The sequence below is a fragment of the Pseudophryne corroboree genome, chromosome 8 (genome assembly GCF_028390025.1).
Source record: "Pseudophryne corroboree isolate aPseCor3 chromosome 8, aPseCor3.hap2, whole genome shotgun sequence".
Taxonomy (NCBI): Eukaryota; Metazoa; Chordata; class Amphibia; order Anura; family Myobatrachidae; genus Pseudophryne; species Pseudophryne corroboree.
The window spans coordinates 394,365,946-394,389,143 of record NC_086451.1 but is presented as its reverse complement, the minus strand read 5'-3'; the positions used below and the strand labels follow the sequence as shown (position 1 = coordinate 394,389,143).

Here is a 23,198-nt window from a genome sequence, read left to right as displayed (position 1 = left end):
TGTGACTCCAATTCCAGACCTCCATGGGTTAATAAATTTGATTTCCATTGATAATTTTTGTGTGATTTTGTTGTCAGCACATTCAACTATATAAAGAACAAAGTATTTAATTAGAATATTTCATTCATTCAGATCTAGGATGTGTTATTTTAGTGTTCCCTTTATTTTTTTGAGCAGTGTATATATATATATATATATATATATATATAGTATATAGATATATACAGATGTGTCCACATTAGTGATGAGCGGGTTCGGTTTCCGAGAAACCGAACCCCCCCGAACTTCACCCTTTTTAGACGGGTCCGAGCCATACTCGGATTCTCCCGTATGGCTCGGTTAACCCGAGCGCGCCCGAACGTCATCATCCCGCTGTCGGATTCTCGCGAGATTCGGATTCTATATAAGCAGCCGCGCGTCGCCGCCATTTTCACACGTGCATTGAGATTGATAGGGAGAGGACGTGGCTGGCGTCCTCTCCGTTTAGTTATAGAGCCTTAGAGTTAGTTGATCTGATTGATTGCTACTGCTTAGCTTATTGTGGGGAGGATTGGGGAGCAGCTGTTAGGACAGGAGGAGTACAGTGCAGAGTTTTGCTAGTTTTTTTTTATCCGTTCTCTGCCTGAAAAAAACGCTCCATACCATATCTGTGCTCAGCCTTAGTGTGCTGCATGATATATCTGACTGTGCTGAGTGCTCACACTGCTTAATTGTGGGGGAGTCTGGGGAGCAGCTATAGCAGGAGTACAGTGCAGAGTTTTGCTGACAGTGACCACCAGTATACGTTTGTCTGCCTGAAAAACACTCCTGTGGTGTCTTTTTTTCTTTATACTATAAACGCAGTCTGCTGACAGTGTCCACTAGGTCCATTATACTGTATATAGCAGTACGGTAGGCCACTGCTGTACCTACCTCTGTGTCGTCACTCGTCGTCATACATAAAGTATACTAGTAGTATATCCATCCATCTACATTGTATACCTGTGGTGTCTTTTTTTCTTTATACTATAAATGCAGTCTGCTGACAGTGTCCACCAGGTCCATTATACTGTATATAGCAGTACGGTAGGCCACTGCTGTACCTACCTCTGTGTCGTCACTCGTCGTCATACATAAAGTATACTAGTAGTATATCCATCCATCTACATTGTATACCTGTGGTGTCTTTTTTTCTTTATACTATAAACGCAGTCTGCTGACAGTGTCCACCAGGTCCATTATACTGTATATAGCAGTACGGTAGGCCACTGCTGTACCTACCTCTGTGTCGTCACTCGTCGTCATACATAAAGTATACTAGTAGTATATCCATCCATCTACATTGTATACCTGTGGTGTCTTTTTTTCTTTATACTATAAACGCAGTCTGCTGACAGTGTCCACCAGGTCCATTATACTGTATATAGCAGTACGGTAGGCCACTGCTGTACCTACCTCTGTGTCGTCACTCGTCGTCATACATAAAGTATACTAGTAGTATATCCATCCATCTACATTGTATACCTGTGGTGTCTTTTTTTCTTTATACTATAAACGCAGTCTGCTGACAGTGTCCACCAGGTCCATTATACTGTATATAGCAGTACGGTAGGCCACCGCTGTACCTACCTCTGTGTCGTCACTCGTCGTCATACATAAAGTATACTAGTAGTATATCCATCCATCTACATTGTATACCTGTGGTGTCTTTTTTTCTTTATACTATAAACGCAGTCTGCTGACAGTGTCCACCAGGTCCATTATACTGTATATAGCAGTACGGTAGGCCACTGCTGTACCTACCTCTGTGTCGTCACTCGTCGTCATACATAAAGTATACTAGTAGTATATCCATCCATCTACAGTGTATACCTGTGGTGTCTTTTTTTCTTTATACTATAAACGCAGTCTGCTGACAGTGTCCACCAGGTCCATTATACTGTATATAGCAGTACGGTAGGCCACTGCTGTACCTACCTCTGTGTCGTCACTCGTCGTCATACATAAAGTATACTAGTAGTATATCCATCCATCTACATTGTATACCTGTGGTGTCTTTTTTTCTTTATACTATAAACGCAGTCTGCTGACAGTGTCCACCAGGTCCATTATACTGTATATAGCAGTACGGTAGGCCACTGCTGTACCTACCTCTGTGTCATCACTCGTCGTCATACATAAAGTATACTAGTAGTATATCCATCCATCTACATTGTATACCTGTGGTGTCTTTTTTTCTTTATACTATAAACGCAGTCTGCTGACAGTGTCCACCAGGTCCATTATACTGTATATAGCAGTACGGTAGGCAACCGCTGTACCTACCTCTGTGTCGTCACTCGTCGTCATACATAAAGTATACTAGTAGTATATCCATCCATCTACATTGTATACCTGTGGTGTCTTTTTTTCTTTATACTATAAATGCAGTCTGCTGACAGTGTCCACCAGGTCCATTATACTGTATATAGCAGTACGGTAGGCCACTGCTGTACCTACCTCTGTGTCGTCACTCATCGTCATACATAAAGTATACTAGTAGTATATCCATCCATCTACATTGTATACCTGTGGTGTCTTTTAGATGTGCGCATTAAAATATGGAGAACAAAAATGTGGAGGTTAAAAAAATAGGGAAAGATCAAGATCCACTTCCACCTCGTGCTGAAGCTGCTGCCACTAGTCATGGCTGAGACGATGAAATGCCATCAACGTCGTCTGCCAAGGCCGATGCCCAATGTCATAGTACAGAGCATGTAAAATCCAAAACACAAAAGATCAGTAAAAAAATGACCCAAAAATCAAAATTAAAAGCGTCTGAGGAGAAGCGTAAACTTGCCAATATGCCATTTACGAACGGCTGAGGCCCTGGCCTATGTTCATGGCTAGTGGTTCAGCTTCACATGAGGATGGAAGCACTCAGCCTCTCGCTAGAAAAATGAAAAGACTTAAGCTGGCAAAAGCACAGCAAAGAACTGTGCGTTCTTCGAAATCACAAATCCCAAAGGAGAGTCCAATTGTGTCGGTTGCGATGCCTGACCTTCCCAACACTGGACGGGAAGAGCTTGCGCCTTCCACCATTTGCACGCCCCCTGCAAGTGCTGGAAGGAGCACCCACAGTCCAGTTCCTGATAGTCAAATTGAAGATGTCAGTGTTGAAGTACACCAGGATGAGGATATGGGTGTTGCTGGCGCTGGGGAGGAAATTAACATGGAGGATTCTGAAGGTGGTTTGTTTAAGTCAGGCACCCAGGGAGACACCTGTTGTCCGTGGGAGGAATATGGCCATTGACATGCCTGGTCAAAATACAAAAAAAAATCAGCTCTTCGGTGTGGAATTATTTCAACACAAATGCGGACAACAGGTGTCAAGCCGTGTGTTGCCTTTGTCAAGCTGTAATAAGTAGGGGTAAGGACGTTAACCACCTCGGAACATCCTCCCTTATACGTCACCTGCAGCGCATTCATCATAAGTCAGTGACAAGTTCAAAAACTTTGGGCGACAGCGGAAGCAGTCCACTGACCAGTAAATCCCTTCCTCTTGTAACCAAGCTCACGCAAACCACACCACCAACTCCCTCAGTATCAATTTCCTCCTTACCCAGGAAAGCCAATAGTCCTGCAGGCCATGTCACTGGCTAGTCTGACGAGTCCTCTCCTGCCTGGGATTCCTCCGATGCATCCTTGAGAGTAACGCCTACTGCTGCTAGCGCTGCTGTTGTTGCTGCTGGGAGTCGATGGTCATCCCAGAGGGGAAGTCGGAAGACCACTTGTACTACTTCCAGTAAGCAATTGACTGTCCAACAGTCCTTTGCGAGGAAGATGAAATATCACAGCAGTCATCCTGCTGCAAAGCGGATAACTGAGGCCTTGGCAGCCTGGGCGGTGAGAAACATGGTTCCGGTATCCATCGTTACTTCAGAGCCAACTATAGACTTGATTGAGGTACTGTGTCCCCGGTACCAAATACCATCTAGGTTCCATTTCTCTAGGCAGGCGATACCGAGAATGTACACAGATGTCAGAAAAAGAGTCACCAGTGTCCTAAAAAATGCAGTTGTACCCAATGTCCACTTAACCACGGACATGTGGACAAGTGGAGCAGGGCAGACTCAGGACTACATGACTGTGACAGCCCACTGGGTAGATGTATTGCCTCCCGCTGCAAGAACAGCAGCGGCGGCACCAGTAGCAGCATCTCGCAAACGCCAACTCGTTCCTAGACAGGCTATGCTTTGTATCACCGCTTTCCAGAATACGCACACAGCTGAGAACCTCTTACGGCAACTGAGGAAGATCATCGCAGAATGGCTTACCCCAATTGGACTCTCCAGGGGATTTGTGGCATCGGACAACGCCAGCAATATTGTGCGTGCATTACATCTGGGCAAATTCCAGCACGTCCCATGTTTTGCACATACCTTGAATTTGGTGGTGCAGAATTATTTAAAAAACGACAGGGGCGTGCAAGAGAAGAATTGCGGGCCACTTTCGGCGTACAGGCACCGCGTACAGAAGGCTGGAGCACCACCAAAAACACCTGAACCTGCACTGCCATCATCTGAAGCAAGAGGTGGTAACGAGGTGGAATTCAACCCTCTATATGCTTCAGAGGATGGAGGAGCAGCAAAAGGCCATTCAAGCCTATACATCTGCCCACGATATAGGCAAAGGAGGTGGAATGCACCTGTCTCAAGCTCAGTGGAGAATGATTTCAACGTTGTGCAAGGTTCTGCAACCTTTTGAACTTGCCACACGTGAAGTCAGTTCAGACACTGCCACTGAAGTCAGGTCATTCCCCTCATCAGGCTTTTGCAGAAGAAGCTGGAGGCATTGAAGGAGGAGCTAAAACAGAGCGATTCCGCTAGGTATGTGGGACTTGTGGATGGAGCCCTTCATTCGCTTAACCAGGATTCACGGGTGGTCAATCTGTTGAAATCAGAGCACTACATTTTGGCCACCGTGCTCGATCCTAGATTTAAAACCTACGTTGTATCTCTCTTTCCGGCAGACACAAGTCTGCAGAGGTTCAAAGACCTGCTGGTGAGAAAATTGTCAAGTCAAGCGGAACGCGACCCGTCAACAGCTCCTCCTTCACATTCTCCTGCAACTGGAGGTGCGAGGAAAAGGCTAAGAATTCCGAGCCCACCCGCTGGCGGTGATGCAGGGCAGTCTGGAGCGAGTGCTGACATCTGGTCCGGACTGAAGGACCTGCCAACGATTACTGACATGTCGTCTACTGTCACTGCATATGATTCTGTCACCATTGAAAGAATGGTGGAGGATTATATGAGTGACCGCATCCAAGTAGGCACGTCAGACAGTCCGTACGTATACTAGCAGGAAAAAGGCAATTTGGAGGCCCTTGCAAAAACTGGCTTTATTCTACCTAAGTTGCCCTCCCTCCAGTGTGTACTCCGAAAGAGATTGTTTAGTGCCGCCGCTCACCTTGTCAGCAATCGGCGTACGAGGTTACTTCCAGAAAATGTGGAGAAGATGATGTTCATTAAAATGAATTATAATCAATTCCTCCGTGGAGACATTCACCAGCAGCAATTGCCTCCAGAAAGTACACGGGGACCTGAGATGGTGGATTCCAGTGGGGACGAATTAATAATCTGTGAGGAGGGGGATGTACACAGTGAAAGGGGTGATGAATCGGACGATGATGATGAGGTGGACATCTTGCCTCCGTAGAGCCAGTTTGTTCAAGGAGAGATTGATTGCTTCTTTTTTGGTGGGGGCCCAAACCAACCAGTCATTTCAGTCACAGTCGTGTGGCAGACCCTGTCGCTGAAATGATGGGTCCGTTAAAGTGTGCATGTCCTGTTTATACAACATAAGGGTGGGTGGGAGGGCCCAAGGACAATTCCATCTTGCACCTCTTTTTTCTTTCATTTTTCTTTGCGTCATGTGCTGTTTGGGGAGTATTTTTTTGAAGGGCCTTCCTGCGTGACACTGCAGTGCCACTCCTAGATGGGCCAGGTGTTTGTGTCGGCCACTTGGGTCGCTTATCTTAGTCACACAGCTACCTCATTGCGCCTCTTTTTTTTCTTCTTTGCGTCATGTGCTGTTTGGGGAGTATTTTTTTGAAGGGCCATCCTGCGTGACACTGCAGTGCCACTCCTAGATGGGCCAGTTGTTTGTGTCGGCCACTTGGGTCGCTTATCTTAGTCACACAGCTACCTCATTGCGCCTCTTTTTTTCTTTGCGTCATGTGCTGTTTGGGGAGTATTTTTTTGAAGGGCCATCCTGCGTGACACTGCAGTGCCACTCCAAGATGGGCCAGGTGTTTGTGTCGGCCACTAGGCTCGCTTAGCTTAGTCACACAGCTACCTCATTGCGCCTCTTTTTTTCTTTGCGTCATGTGCTGTTTGGGGAGTATTTTTTTGAAGGGCCATCCTGCGTGACACTGCAGTGCCACTCCTAGATGGGCCAGGTGTTTGTGTCGGCCACTAGGGTCGCTTAGCTTAGTCACACAGCTACCTCATTGCGCCTCTTTTTTTCTTTGCGTCATGTGCTGTTTGGGGAGTATTTTTTTGAAGGGCCATCCTGCGTGACACTGCAGTGCCACTCCTAGATGGGCCAGGTGTTTGTGTCGGCCACTTGGGTCGCTTATCTTAGTCACACAGCTACCTCATTGCGCCTCTTTTTTTCTTTGCGTCATGTGCTGTTTGGGGAGTAATTTTTTGAAGGGCCATCCTGCGTGACACTGCAGTGCCACTCCTAGATGGGCCAGGTGTTTGTGTCGGCCACTAGGGTCGCTTAGATTAGTCACACAGCTACCTCATTGCGCCTCTTTTTTTCTTTGCGTCATGTGCTGTTTGGGGAGTATTTTATTGAAGGGCCATCCTGCGTGACACTGCAGTGCCACTCCTAGATGGGCCAGGTGTTTGTGTCGGCCACTTGGGTCGCTTATCTTAGTCACACAGCTACCTCATTACGCCTCTTTTTTTCTTTGCGTCATGTGCTGTTTGGGGAGTATTTTTTTGAAGGGCCATCCTGCGTGACACTGCAGTGCCACTCCTAGATGGGCCAGGTGTTTGTGTCGGCAACTTGGGTCGCTTAGCTTAGTCATCCAGCGACCTTGGTGCAAATTTTAGGACTAAAAATAATATTGTGAGGTGTGATGTGTTCAGAATAGACTGAAAATGAGTGGAAATTATGGTTATTGAGGTTAATAATACTATGGGATCAAAATGACCCCCAAATTCTATGATTTAAGCTGTTTTTTAGGGTTTTTTGAAAAAAACACCCGAATCCAAAACACTCGAATCCGCCAAAAAAATTTCGGTGAGGTTTTGCCAAAACTCGTTCGAACCCAAAACACGGCCGCGGAACCGAACCCAAAATCAAAACACAAAACCCGAAAAATTGCCGGTGCACATCACTAGTCCACATACACCCATCTGCATATTGCACCAAATACTGTAGCCATGGACTTTGCTACTCAGTTATGCCACAGCACTAATTCTAAGTATCATATCACTTGCAAATGTCACTTTGAAAATGTCACATTTCACTTTGCAAACTAAGATGGAAAATGTGGAAAAAGTAGCACAATGGAGGAAAAATTGCACAGCACAGGAATCGCTCCATATGGTGTAAAAGGACAGCTGTATGTATATACAGTATACAGGGTTACCAGTGGTGTAACTAGCGAGCAGTGGGCCCAGGTGCGACAAAATGCTTTGCCCCCTCCCCCACATCCCATCCAAGTCCACCCCCTCACCCCTGGAGAGGATCTGGTGAGGGGGACCTTCTCAGGGCCAGAGAAATGGATACCTAGCAACAGTGCCGTAACTAGACATTTTAGCACTGTGTGCAAGAAACGGCATCGGAGCCCCACCCCCGCATGCAAAACAGGGGCAGTGCGCGCCGTAGGCGCGCGCAAAAATACATAGTGGCGTGGCTTCGTGGGGAAGGGGTGTGGCCACAAAATAATACCAATTCATAAAACGGTGCACAGTAGTCTCCATTCTTCAAATTACGCTGCACAGTAGCACCACTACACCAGGTAGAGACCCTTTTACACCTTACAGCGGACAGATTCCTCTTTTTACACATTACGGCAGACAGCGTCCTCTTTTTACACATTACGGCAGACAGCATCCCCCTTTTTACACATTACGGCAGACAGTGTGCACTTTTTACACATAACGGCAGACAGCGTCCCCTTTTTACACATAACGGCAGACAGCGTGCCCTTGTTACACATAGCGGCAGACAGCGTATACTTTTTACACATAACGGCAGACAGCGTCCCCCTTTTTACACATTACGGCAGACAGCGTGCACTTTTTACACATAACGGCAGACAGCGTGCACTTTTTACACATAATGGCAGACAGCGTCCCCTTTTTACACATTACGGCAGACAGCGTGCCCTTGTTACACATTACGGCAGACAGCGTCCCCCTTTTTACACATTACGGCAGGCAGATTCCCCATTTTTACACATAGCGGCAGGCAGTCCCTGCTTTTACACATTGCGGCAGGCAGATTCCCCCTTTTTACACATTGCGGCAGGCAGTCCCCTGTTTTTACACATTGCGGCAGGCAGTCCCCCATTTTTACACATTGCGGCAGGCAGATTCCCCATTTTTACACATTGCGGCAGGCAGTCCCCCGTTTTTACACATTGCGGCAGGCAGTCCCCCCATTTTTACACATTGCGGCAGGCAGATTCCCCATTTTTACACATTGCGGCAGGCACATTCCCCCTTTTTACACATTGCGGCAGGCAGTTCCCCATTTTTACACATTGCGGCAGGCAGATTCCCCATTTTTACACATTGCGGCAGGCAGTCCCCCGTTTTTACACATTGCAGCAAGCAGTCCCCCATTTTTACACATTGCGACAGGCAGTCCCCCGTTTTTACACATTGCGGCAGGCAGATTCCCAATTTTTACACATTGCGGCAGGCAGTCCCCCATTTTTACACATTGCGGCAGGCAGTCCCCCGTGTTTACACATTGCGGCAGGCAGTCCCCCATTTTTACACATTGCGGCAGGCAGATTCCCCCTTTTTACACATTGCGGCAGGCAGTCCCCCATTTTTACACATTGCGGCAGGCAGATTCCCCATTTTTACACATTGCGGCATGCAGATTCCCCCTTTTTACACATAGCGGCAGGCAGTCCCCCATTTTTAAAACATAGCGGCAGGCAGTCTCAACAAAGAAAGAAAGAGACAGAAAGAAAGAGACAGAAAGAAAGAAGAATGATACTTACCCTCTCCGCTGGCTCAGGCTCCTCGGTGCAGCGTCAGACGATTCCCGGGCTGGAGAGAAGGAGGAGGAGGGAGGTGGAGGAGGGAGCCGCAGCAGTGCTGTGTTATTGGTGGAGGCGCTGCTGCTGCTGCCCCTCTGCTTCACTATAGGTTGTTCTCGGAAGACAGCCTATAGTGAAGCAGAGGGGCAGCAGCGCCTCCACCAGTAACAAAGCGCTGCTGCGGCTCCCTCCTTCACTACCCCCCCCCCCCCCCCCCCGTTCCGCTGCTCCTCTCCTCTCTCCGGGGGCTGTGCGCAGCACACAGCGGCATGTAATGAGTCAGTTTGACTCATTACATGCTTTGGGCCCCTGGACAGAGGCAGGCCCCAGTGCAATGCACTGGTTGCACTGGTGGTAGTTCCGCCTCTGAGGGTTACGCAAAAAGAACTTCCCAGTTTTGAAGGTTAAAAAAAAGTATGGTAAATGCTATTCAGAATTTTAGTACATAATCTAAAAGTGCATGGTATACAGTTTACTTCAATTGGTTTTGAATATGATATTGTCCAGATGGTGGCCTTCTTTCAGTAACGCATGCACAGGGGGGTTTCTGAGTACCCGGAACCCCCTCTGACAGATGACAGAGAGAGAGAGCATGATATTACTAAGCCCCGCCCCCTCAGACAAATTGAAGCAATTCGTAGGTTAATGGGGAGGGGCTGGAGCCAATATGAAGCACGTTCGCTAGAATTGAGATTTTTTTTTTGGCCCCGCCCCTTCTGATAGACACACAAATTTAGGGGGCAGGGCTTAGTAAAATCATGCCTGCTCTCCTCCCCATCTACAACACGCAGCTGCTGTAGGAAAGAGAGAGTATGTGTGTGTACACAGCATATGTTTATATTTATATGTATGTATGTATGTATGATAATACAGCGATAAAACCACCTAACCAAACTAACCTTGGATAAATTTGCGGCACGCAATTTCCTGTGTGTAATGTATTGTTACATATACTTTTTTTTGTGTGTGGGTGTATATATATATATATATATATATATATATTAGTGATGAGCGGGTTCGGTTCCTCGGAATCCGACCCGCCCGAACTTCACCTTTTTTTTACACGGGTCCGAGCGACTCGGATCCTCCCGCCTTGCTCGGTTAACCCGAGCGCGCCCGAACGTCATCATCCCGCTGTCGGATTCTCGCGAGACTCGGATTCTATATAAGGAGCCGCGCGTCATCGCCATTTTCACACGTGCATTGAGATTGATAGGGAGAGGACGTGGCTGGCGTCCTCTCCGTAATAGAAAAGACTAAGAGTGACATTGTTATAATTGTGGGGAGGATTGGGGACGGGGAGCAGCTGTTAGGGAGTACAGTGCAGGGTTTTGATTATACCACCAGTGATTTTAATCCTTTGTTTCTCTGCCTGAAAAAAAAAACTCTCCACCATATCTGTGGCTGTGCTCACTCAGTGTGCTGCACTGCTGCATGATATATCTGTGCTGAGTGCACTGCTCTGCTCACACTGCCTAATTGTGGGGACTGGGGAGCAGCTATAGCAGGAGTACAGTGCACAGTTTTGCTGACAGTGACCACCAGTCCAGTATACGTTTGTCTGCCTGAAAAACACTGTGGTGTTTTTTCTTTCTTTCTTCATGCTAGTTTGTTTAGCAGTCTGCTGACAGTGTCCACCAGGTCCGTTATACAGTATATTATATATATAAGCACTAAGCAGCAGTACGGTAGGCCACGGCTGTACCTACCTCTGTGTCGTCAGTGCACTCGTCGTCCATAAGTATAAGTAATACTACACTATCCATCCATCTACATTGTATACCTGTGGTGTTTTTTTTTTCTTTCTTCATACTAGTTTAGCAGTCTGCTGACAGTGTCCACCAGGTCCGTTATACAGTATATTATATATATAAGCACTAAGCAGCAGTACGGTAGGCCACGGCTGTACCTACCTCTGTGTCGTCAGTGCACTCGTCGTCCATAAGTATAAGTAATACTATACTATCCATCCATCTACATTGTATACCTGTGGTGGTTTTTTTTTCTTTCTTCATACTAGTTTAGCAGTCTGCTGACAGTATCCACCAGGTCCGTTATACAGTATATTATATATATAAGCACTAAGCAGAAGTACGGTAGGCCACGGCTGTACCTACCTCTGTGTCGTCAGTGCACTCGTTGTCCATAAGTATAAGTAATACTATACTATCCATCCATCTACATTGTATACCTGTGGTGTTTTTTTTTTCTTTCTTCATACTAGTTTAGCAGTCTGCTGACAGTGTCCACCAGGTCCGTTATACAGTATATTATATATATAAGCACTAAGCAGCAGTACAGTAGGCCACGGCTGTACCTACCTCTGTGTCGTCAGTGCACTCGTCGTCCATAAGTATAAGTAATACTATACTATCCATCCATCTACATTGTATACCTGTGGTGTTTTTTTTTCTTTCTTCATACTAGTTTAGCAGTCTGCTGACAGTGTCCACCAGGTCCGTTATACAGTATATTATATATATAAGCAGTACGGTAGGCCACGGCTGTACCTACCTCTGTGTCGTCAGTGCACTCGTCGTCCATAAGTAATATAGTACTATCCTATCCATCCATCTACATTGTATACCTGTGGTGGCTTTTTTTTTCTTCATACTAGTTTAGCAGTCTGCTGACAGTGTCCACCAGGTCCGTTATACAGTATATTATATATATAAGCACTAAGCAGCAGTACGGTAGGCCACGGCTGTACCTGCCTCTGTGTCGTCAGTGCACTCGTCGTCCATAAGTATAAGTAATACTATACAATCCATCCATCTACATTGTATACCTGTGGTGTTTTTTTTTTTCTTTCTTCATACTAGTTTAGCAGTCTGCTGACAGTGTCCACCAGGTCCGTTATACAGTATATTATATATATAAACACTAAGCAGCAGTACGGTAGGCCACGGCTGTACCTACCTCTGTGTCGTCAGTGCACTCGTCGTCCATAAGTATAAGTAATACTATACTATCCATCCATCTACATTGTATACCTGTGGTGTTTTTTTTTTCTTTCTTCATACTAGTTTAGCAGTCTGCTGACAGTGTCCACCAGGTCCGTTATACAGTATATTATATATATAAGCAGTACGGTAGGCCACGGCTGTACCTACCTCTGTGTCGTCAGTGCACTCGTCGTCCATAAGTAATATAATACTATCCTATCCATCCATCTACATTGTATACCTGTGGTGGCTTTTTTTTTCTTCATACTAGTTTAGCAGTCTGCTGACAGTGTCCACCAGGTCCGTTATACAGTATATTATATATATAAGCACTAAGCAGCAGTACGGTAGGCCACGACTGTACCTACCTCTGTGTCGTCAGTGCACTCGTCGTCCATAAGTATAAGTAATACTATACTATCCATCCATCTACATTGTATACCTGTGGTGTTTTTTTTTCCGTTCTTCATACTAGTTTAGCAGTCTGCTGACAGTGTCCACCAGGTCCGTTATACAGTATATTATATATATAAGCACTAAGCAGCAGTACGGTAGGCCACGGCTGTACCTACCTCTGTGTCGTCAGTGCACTCGTCGTCCATAAGTATAAGTAATACTATACTATCCATCCATCTACATTGTATACCTGTGGTGTTTTTTTTTTCTTTCTTCATACTAGTTTAGCAGTCTGCTGACACTGTCCACCAGGTCCGTTATACAGTATATTATATATATAAGCACTAAGCAGAAGTACGGTAGGCCACGGCTGTACCTACCTCTGTGTCGTCAGTGCACTCGTCGTCCATAAGTATAAGTAATACTATACTATCCATCCATCTACATTGTATACCTGTGGTGTTTTTTTTTTTCTTTCTTCATACTAGTTTAGCAGTCTGCTGACAGTGTCCACCAGGTCCGTTATACAGTATATTATATATATATAAGCACTAAGCAGCAGTGCTAAGTAGGCCACGGCTGTACCTGCCTCTGTGTCGTCAGTGCACTCGTCGTCCAAAAGTATAAGTAATACTATACTATCCATCCATCTACATTGTATACCTGTGGTGTTTTTTTTTCTTTCTTCATACTAGTTTAGCAGTCTGCTGACAGTGTCCACCAGGTCCGTTATACAGTATATTATATATATAAGCACTAAGCAGCAGTACGGTAGGCCACGGCTGTACCTACCTCTGTGTCGTCAGTGCACTCATCGTCCATAAGTATAAGTAATACTATACTATCCATCCATCTACATTGTATACCTGTGGTGGCTTTTAGTTGTGCGCAAAATATGGAGAACAAAAATGTGGAGGTTAAAAAAATAGGGAAAGATCAAGATCCACTTCCACCTCGTGCTGAAGCTGCTGCCACTAGTCATGGCCGAGACGATGAAATGCCATCAACGTCGTCTGCCAAGGCCGATGCCCAATGTCATAGTACAGAGCATGTAAAATCCAAAACACAAAAGATCAGTAAAAAAATGACCCAAAAATCAAAATTAAAAGCGTCTGAGGAGAAGCGTAAACTTGCCAATATGCCATTTACGAACGGCTGAGGCCCTGGCCTATGTTCATGGCTAGTGGTTCAGCTTCACATGAGGATGGAAGCACTCATCCTCTCGCTAGAAAAAAGAAAAGACTTGCGGCAAAAGCACAGCAAAGAACTGTGCGTTCTTCGAAATCCCATATCCCAAAGGAGAGTCCAATTGTGTCGGTTGCGATGCCTGACCTTCCCAACACTGGACGGTTAGAGCTTGTGCCTTCCACCATTTGCATGCCCCCTGCAAGTGTTGAAAGGAGCACCCGCAGTCCAGTTCCTGATAGTGAAATTGAAGATGTCAGTGTTGAAGTACACCAGGATGAGGATATGGGTGTTGCTGGTGCTGGGGAGGAAATTGACAAGGAGGATTCTGATGGTGAGGTGGTTTGTTTAAGTCAGGCACCCTGGGAGACACCTGTTGTCCGTGGAAGGAATATGGCCATTGACATGCCTGGTGAAAATACCAAAAAAATCAGCTCTTCAGTGTGGAAGTATTTCAACAGAAATGCGGACAACAGGTGTCAAGCCGTGTGTTGCCTTTGTCAAGCTGTAATAAGTAGGGGTAAGGACGTTAACCACCTCGGAACATCCTCCCTTATACGTCACCTGCAGCGCATTCATAATAAGTCAGTGACAAGTTCAAAAACTTTGGGCGACAGCGGAAGCAGTCCACTGACCAGTAAATCCCTTCCTCTTGTAACCAAGCTCCTGCAAACCACACCACCAACTCCCTCAGTGTCAATTTCCTCCTTACCCAGGAAAGCCAATAGTCCTGCAGGCCATGTCACTGGCAAGTCTGACGAGTCCTCTCCTGCCTGGGATTCCTCCGATGCATCCTTGAGTGTAACGCCTACTGCTGCTAGCGCTGCTGTTGTTGCTGCTGGGAGTCGATGGTCATCCCAGAGGGGAAGTCGGAAGACCACTTGTACTACTTCCAGTAAGCAATTGACTGTCCAACAGTCCTTTGCGAGGAAGATGAAATATCACAGCAGTCATCCTGTTGCAAAGCGGATAACTGAGGCCTTGACAACTATGTTGGTGTTAGATGTGCGTCCGGTATCCGCCGTAAGTTAACAGGGAACTAGACAATTTCTTGAGGTAGTGTGCCCCCGTTACCAAATACCATCTAGGTTCCACTTCTCTAGGCAGGCGATACCGAGAATGTACACAGACGTCAGAAAAAGACTCACCAGTGTCCTAAAAAATGCAGTTGTACCCAATGTCCACTTAACCACGGACATGTGGACAAGTGGAGCAGGGCAGACTCAGGACTACATGACTGTGACAGCCCACTGGGTAGATGTATTGCCTCCCGCTGCAAGAACAGCAGCGGCGGCACCAGTAGCAGCATCTCGCAAACGCCAACTCGTTCCTAGGCAGGCTACGCTTTGTATCACCGCTTTCCAGAATACGCACACAGCTGAAAACCTCTTACGGCAACTGAGGAAGATCATCGCAGAATGGTTTACCCCAATTGGACTCTCCTGGGAATTTGTGGCATCGGACAACGCCAGCAATATTGTGCGTGCATTACATCTGGGCAAATTCCAGCACGTCCCATGTTTTGCACATAGATTGAATTTGGTGGTGCAGAATAATTTAAAAAACGACAGGGGCGTGCAAGAGATGCTGTCGGTGGCCAGAAGAATTGCGGGCCACTTTCGGCGTAAAGGCACCACGTACAGAAGACTGGAGCACCACCAAAAACACCTGAACCTGCCCTGCCATCATCTGAAGCAAGAGGTGGTAACGAGGTGGAATTCAACCCTCTATATGCTTCAGAGGATGGAGGAGCAGCAAAAGGCCATTCAAGCCTATACATCTGGCCACGATATAGGCAAAGGAGGTGGAATGCACCTGTCTCAAGCGCAGTGGAGAATGATTTCAATGTTGTGCAAGGTTCTGCAACCTTTTGAACTTGCCACACGTGAAGTCAGTTCAGACACTGCCAGCCTGAGTCAGGTCATTCCCATCATCAGGCTTTTGCAGAAGAAGCTGGAGGCATTCAAGGAGGAGCTAAAACAGAGCGATTCCGCTAGGCATGTGGGACTTGTGGATGGAGCCCTTCATTCGCTTAACCAGGATTCACGTGTGGTCAATCTTTTGAAATCAGAGCACTACATTTTGGCCACCGTGCTCGATCCTAGATTTAAAACCTACGTTGGATCTCTCTTTCCGGCAGACACAAGTCTGCAGAGGTTCAAAGAACTGCTGGTGAGAAAATTGTCAAGTCAAGCGGAACGCGACCCGTCAACATCTCCTCCTTCACATTCTCCCGCAACTGGGGGTGCGAGGAAAAGGCTACGAATTCCGAGCCCACCCGCTGGCGGTGATGCAGGGCAGTCTGGAGCGACTGCTGATGCTGACATCTGGTCCGGACTGAAGGACCTGCCAACGATTACTGACATGTCGTCTACTGTCACTGCATATGATTCTCTCACCATTGAAAGAATGGTGGAGGATTATATGAGTGACCGCATCCAAGTAGGCACGTCAGACAGTCCGTACGTATACTGGCAGGAAAAAGAGGCAATTTGGAGGCCCTTGCACAAACTGGCTTTATTCTACCTAAGTTGCCCTCCCTCCAGTGTGTACTCCGAAAGAGTGTTTAATGCCGCCGCTCACCTTGTCAGCAATCGGCGTACAAGGTTACTTCCAGAAAATGTGGAGAAGATGATGTTCATTAAAATGAATTATTATCAATTCCTCCTTGGAGACATTCACCAGCAGCAATTGCCTCCAGAAAGTACACAGGGATCTGAGATGGTGGATTCCAGTGGGGACAAATTAATAATCTGTGAGGAGGTGGATGTACACAGTGAAAGGGGTGATGAATCGGACGATGATGATGAGGTGGACATCTTGCCTCTGTAGAGCCAGTTTGTGCAAGGAGAGATTGCTTCTTTTTTGGTGGGGGCCCAAACCAACCAGTCATTTCAGTCACAGTCGTGTGGCAGACCCTGTCGCTGAAATGATGGGTTGGTTAAAGTGTGCATGTCCTGTTTATACAACATAAGGGTGGGTGGGAGGGCCCAAGGACAATTCCATCTTGCACATCTTTTTTCTTTAATTTTTCTTTGCGTCATGTGCTGTTTGGGGAGTATTTTTTGGAAGGGCCATCCTGCCTGACACTGCAGTGCCACTCCTAGATGGGCCAGGTGTTTGTGTCGGCCACTAGGGTCGCTTAGCTTACTCACACAGCTACCTCATTGCGCCTCTTTTTTTCTTTGCGTCATGTGCTGTTTGGGGAGTATTGTTTGGAAGGGCCATCCTGCCTGACACTGCAGTGCCACTCCTAGATGGGCCAGGTGTTTGTGTCGGCCACTAGGGTCACTTAGCTTACTCACACAGCTACCTCATTGCGCCTCTTTTTTTTCTTCTTTGCGTCATGTGCTGTTTGGGGAGTATTTTTTGGAAGGGCCATCCTGCCTGACACTGCAGTGCCACTCCTAGATGGGCCAGGTGTTTGTGTCGGCCACTTTGGTCGCTTAGCTTAGCCATCCAGCGACCTCGGTGCAAATTTTAGGACTAAAAATAATATTGTGAGGTGTGAGGTGTTCAGAATAGACTGGAAATGAGTAGAAATTGTGGTTATTGAGGTTAATAATACTATGGGATCAAAATTACCCCCAAATTCTATGATTTAAGCTGTTTTTGAAGGGTTTTTGTAAAAAAAACACCTGAATCCAAAACACACCCGAATCCGACAAAAAAATTTCAGGGAGGTTTTGCCAAAACGCATCCGAATCCAAAACACGGCCGCGGAACCGAATCCAAAACCAAAACACAATTTATGATTGTAATCATTTTTGTTGAAATACCTTTTTCATCAATGAAATAGGTCAACATATCAACATATGTGATGCCAATCATATATTAAAAGGGAAGTCCAGGTAGAGAAAATGTTGTCCCTCCTACAATGGGTCATGTTGGGAAGTATACACAATCTAATATACACCATCCCCCTCCGCCAGGCCCCCCCTGTCTTAAGTGCTCCAGGCCCCCCAAGGCTTAATCCGGCCCTGGCTGCTTTATAATGAGCATTGATTCAAAAAGAGCTACAAGGTATTGTAGTAGCCAAAGGGGAAAGTAAGAAATGTTGGTATGGAAACTGCAAGTGAATGGGATTTGACAGTTTTACAATAAAGCACAGGAGATGTGGCAGCATGGCATAACATCATATATTGACCCTCTTCAACTACTAATAATACCATGAAAAATAACAAAAACAATAATAAACTGGGGTGTAAGGGGGATGCAACTACATTGCACAAACAAAAAGACATAAGCCCAAAACACAGTATTATAGTCTATGATTTGTGGGCACTGCATGATTGCCTGTAAGATAGCCACTACATGTGAAGCGGCAACTTGTTTTAAGGCAATAACAGGTTAGCGTTGCCTTAAAGCTGATTGCCACTATAAATCTAGCAGATGTCTCACTGGAATCACACTGGTGCCCGCAAATCATGGGTTATTACAGTGCGACAATAGGACACTCTGCCCTCACCTGAGACATTAATAATGTTATTCAAGATCTACTCTATATTAAAGCTATGCTCAGTATTTTAAACCGAGAGTGCAAGTTCCACATAGTGCTATACATCCTAAGCTCACCAACTCGCTCCCATTTCCTCCCTGTCCTATCAGTCCTGGAATAAATATACTGTAAACATGAAATTCTATACTATCCTGTAGGGCATACTTTGGAATCATTCGGTCAGCTTGCATACTGTATATGCCATATATGGAGGTAGCATTTCCTCCTTATATTATAGATTGCAGCTTGAAATAACTTGAATGGCTTTTATAATGTCTCATATGAGTGTAAAGGATCTCTCACTCTCACTTTGAATAATGATTCAGCCTAAAAAAAAATGTCTGCACTTACTTAGTGTTTTTAGGTGACAAAACAATTATTGTAATAATGATTACACATTCTACTGCAAGCCATGCTGCATCTTTATGCTCGAGGAGTTGACTGGATACTAATGTAATGCAATCTAGCGCATTTATGTCACTGACAATTTAAAGTTTAACTGTACACAAGTCTAATTGTTTCTCTCTGTCCAGGGAAGCGGGTATGTGTAGGAGAGAGCCTGGCCCGGATGGAGCTTTTTCTCTTCTTCACGTCTCTGTTTCAAAATTTTAACTTCAAACCTGTGATTGGAAAGAATGAAATAGATGTGAAACGAACAGGAAGTGGACTGGGGAGTCTCCCTACTCGGTACGAGTGCTGTGTTTTACCTCGCTAGTCTACTGGACTCTACTGGACTCTCTAAATGCAAGTTGGACAATACGAATCCATCTATTCCAAAATCCTTGTTGAAATTGAACATTATTCCAAACAAAGCTTTCGTTTAAGATCTATGTTTTTTATTAATAAGCTACTGTTTAGATTCTTTTCATATTCACTGTAGGTGGTTCCCAGGGGCCCCCAAATAAGTAATGAGAATATACACCTTTGTGTTTATCATGTTCACCAAACTACTACTGTATTTCTCATTTCATTTCATGGAAATCTCTCCAAAATTCACACATCCTATACTCTCCCTGCAATTCACCCTTCTGTGCACATTCCAGCTTCAAATATCAACTCCCCTCTTCTTAACACTCATGAGCCTTTTACTTACTTCTCTACAGGTACTTTGACATCCACAATCTGCCACCATATAAAACATTCACAAACTTCCACCAATATTTATCTCTCTCTTCTGCTTTTACTAGCTGGCAACATATCACCAAATCAAGGGCCCAACCATTTGCCCCACTCAAATTCAGCTTATTCAAAACAATACAGAAATCCATCTAACCTCATAAATATCACATGTCTCCCATCACCCTCCAAGTCATTAAAATGTGCCTTATTGAATACATGCTATGTTTGCGCCAAATTAACATCCATCCACAACCTCTTCATCTTTGACAACTTCAACCTGCTGGCTATAACCGAAACATGGCTCACACAATCAGACACAGCCTCCCCTGCAGCACTGTCACACGGTGGTCTCCACTTCACATATACCTCCATGCCTAGTAACAGTAAAGGAGACAGGTTTGGACTATTATTGCCCCAATTTTTTACATACACAGTTCTACCACTGGTTCCATCACTCACATTCACATCATTTGAAGTTCATTCTATCATGATTTTCACCCCTTTCTCTCTGCGTGTTGCAGCTATCTACTGCCCACCTGGGCAACCCAAAAAACTATTTCTGAAAGAAATTTCTGCCTGGCTCCCTCACTTCTTATCCTCTGACATCTCCACCATCATCATGAGTAATTTCCATATGGCTATTGACAGTTCACAATCTCTTCATGCCTCCAAACTCCTCTTTCTAACCTCTTCTGTTGGCCTCACCCAATGGTCTAACTCCATTACCTCATCAGGAGGGCCACTGCCTTGATCTTGCATTCACCATACTCTGCTCAGTTTCTCAATTCACTAACACTCTTTTCCCTCTCCCTGATCACATCCTTATCACCTTTTCGATCTCCTCCATTACTCCTAAATCTATGACACTGAATTCAAGCAAGCCTCCTCAAACCTGCAGAAATACTAACACTATTAATTTTCATCAACGTTCCACCCCTCTGCAACGACTGCTCTGACCAATTCCTACATTTACCTCTCCTGAGACAGCTGTATCCTACCTGACCCAGAGTCTAGAAAGTGACCTTGATGAAGTGGTTCCAGTTACCCATCACACTCCATGTAGGCTTAGATGACATCCGTGAATGTTAAATTAACAAGACACCTACAAAACATGTCAGGTAAAGTAGAACGTCAGTGGCATAAATCTCAAAATCCAAGTGACTTCCTCACATATAAGACCGCCTACCACTCCTATCGTAATGCCCTGGACATTTCCAATCTCTTATCTCTTCTCATGCCACCAACCCCAAGCAACTTTTTAATAAATTTAAATCACTTCTTTACCCTTCCTCACTCTCCCCACTAGCTACTACCAGTGGACAAGAACTTGTTTCCCACTTCAAGGACAAGATTGTCATCTGAGATTAAATGGAATTCTCTTCCTCAGCCAGCGACCTGCTCAGTCCCCTACCTGAACCCTCTGGCACTTTCTCTTCATTTGACCCCACAAATGAAGATGAAGTATCAACACTCTTCTCATCCTCCTACTCCAATACCTCTCCTCTTGATTCTATACCCTCAAAAGTCAGTAAAACGCTGTCTCCTGTGCTTATCCTAACCTAAAATCTGTAAACTCTCTCACTTTACTGGTATCTTTCGTTGTCCATTTAAACATACAGTGATTACTCCCTTTCTGAAAAACACAATTCTTATTCAATCTCTCTCTCTCTCTCTCTCTTACAGTCCCATCTCTTAGCTGCCATGCCTCTCCAATTTACCTCACACACTTTCTCAACTCCCATAACTTATTGGACCCACTTCAGTCAGGCTTTCATTCCCAACAATACACAGAGACAGCACTGACTAAAGTAGTGAACGATCTGGTCACTTTAAAGCCCATTACTCACTTCTTATTATTCTAGTTATCTCTGCCACTTTTGACACCGTTGACCACTCTCTTCTCATACAAACACTACAATACCTAAGTCTTCAGCATACAGCCCTTTCTTGGTTTTCATCCTACATATCCAATCACTCTTTCAGTGTTCGCTTCTCTGATTCCACCTCCTTTTCACTACCTCTATCAGTTGTAGCACCACAAGGCTCAGTCTTAGGTCCTCTGCTTTTCTCAATCTATACTTCATCTCCTGGCAAACTAATCAGCTCCTTTCGATTTCAGATTCATTTGTACGCTGATAATACGGAAATATATCTATACTCCCATTCATTTTGTTCCGTGTCTCTGAATGCTTTTCTACCATTTAATTTTGGATGTAATTTCGCCACCTTAATCTCAACATTTCAGCAACAGAATTAATTATATCTCCTCCAGCCAAAATAATTACCAACCTCATACCTCCATAACTATTGACAACATGACAAATTACCTTACCCAACAAGCTCGCTGCCTAGGTGTCATCCATGACTCCAAATTGTTACTTGTTCCACAAATTCAATCGGTCTCTAAATCATGTTACATGCATCTAAAAAACATATCCAAAATATGACCTTATCTTACACAACAAGACACTGCAAAAATTCTAATCCACGCTCTCATTATCTCCTGCATTGATTACTGCAATAGTCTCCTAACCGGTCTTCCCAAGAAAAGACTCTCACCACTACAATCCATTTTGTATGCAGCTGCAAGGCTGATCTTCCTAACAAGATGTTCATCATCTGCAGACCCGCTCTGTCAGTCCATCCATTGGTTTCCCATATTCTATCCACATTCAATATAAAATACTTCTACTCACATATAAAGCTATTAACCAAACTACACCAACATATATCGCTTCGCTTATCTCAAAATATCTTCCAATTAAACCTCTCTGCTCTGCACAAGATCTGTGTCTCTCATCCGCAAAGATTTCTCACTCCCATTCACAACTGTAGGACTTTCTTCGGGTAGCACCAACCCTATGGAATGCCCTCACATGCACAATAACACTTTCCTCTAGCCTATAAAACTTCCACCTTTTCATGCAAGCCTATCAAATTCCAGAACTATCCACATAACCTTCAGAAGCATTCATATCTAATTATATCCCATCAGGACTGTCTTTGCATTCTTGTCACACAAAATAATATAATGTTGCATGTTGGTGCAAAAGTAGATGCAATCATGCATTTTAGTCAGTTTAAGCAAGGAAACCACTCCCATCTTCCCAATCTTTCCCAATAGACTTTGTACGACAATAGTTGTTGCCATCATGGCTGTCAAAACTAGGTACAGTATAGCAGAGCTTCTCAACTCAAGTCCTCAAGTGCCACCAACAGGTCATGTTTTGTGGATGTCTTTAATCATACACAGGTGAGTTAATCTATTTTACGGGGTCAGCTCTCACTTCACCTGTTTCCAGAGACAAAAATCCTAAAAACTCGACTGTGGAAAACTTCAGGGTTGAGGTTGAAGTCCACCGCACTATAGCAGTGCTTTATGTAGCAAGTTAATTATGTTGAGTTGATTATCTACTTAAGATATGAACACTAAGATGATATGTCGCTTTAGTGAGTTACTTTGTCTTCTTACAGAGCAACTTTCTTCAATAAAAGGCATATTATTTTAATCATTCTTCTTTCTTCATTCATTGTCGTGTTTTTTTTTTTTCTCTGATAAATGTTTGTTAATACAGCCTGCTACTGTTTTGTGGACCCTACAGACTCAGCGATGTGCCGCCGAGCTGCCCGACCGCCGATACGGCAGATGGGCGACCCGGCGGCGGGGGGGCAGTGACGGGGGGAGTGAAGTTTCTTCACTCCCCCGTCACCCGGCTCCGTAGACGTGCAGGCAAATATGGACGATCTCGTCCATATTGGCCTGCGTGCACAGCCGACGGGGCATCAGCGATGAACGAGCGCG

General features: G+C 45.1%; 1 protein-coding gene across 8 annotated transcripts in view; it reads left to right on the top strand.

Moving 5' to 3' along the window:
- Positions 1 to 22,905, top strand: part of LOC134949257 (cytochrome P450 2F3-like) — a 266,609-nt gene extending 243,704 nt beyond the window's left edge. For all 8 annotated transcript variants that reach the window (XM_063937738.1, XM_063937740.1, XM_063937744.1 and 5 more), the window contains one exon: positions 18,811 to 22,905. In XM_063937738.1, the coding sequence (XP_063793808.1) occupies positions 18,811 to 18,992 (182 nt within the window). In that variant the 3' untranslated portion in view covers positions 18,993 to 22,905. The remainder of the gene's footprint in view (positions 1 to 18,810) is intronic.
- Positions 22,906 to 23,198: the final 293 nt, after the last annotated feature.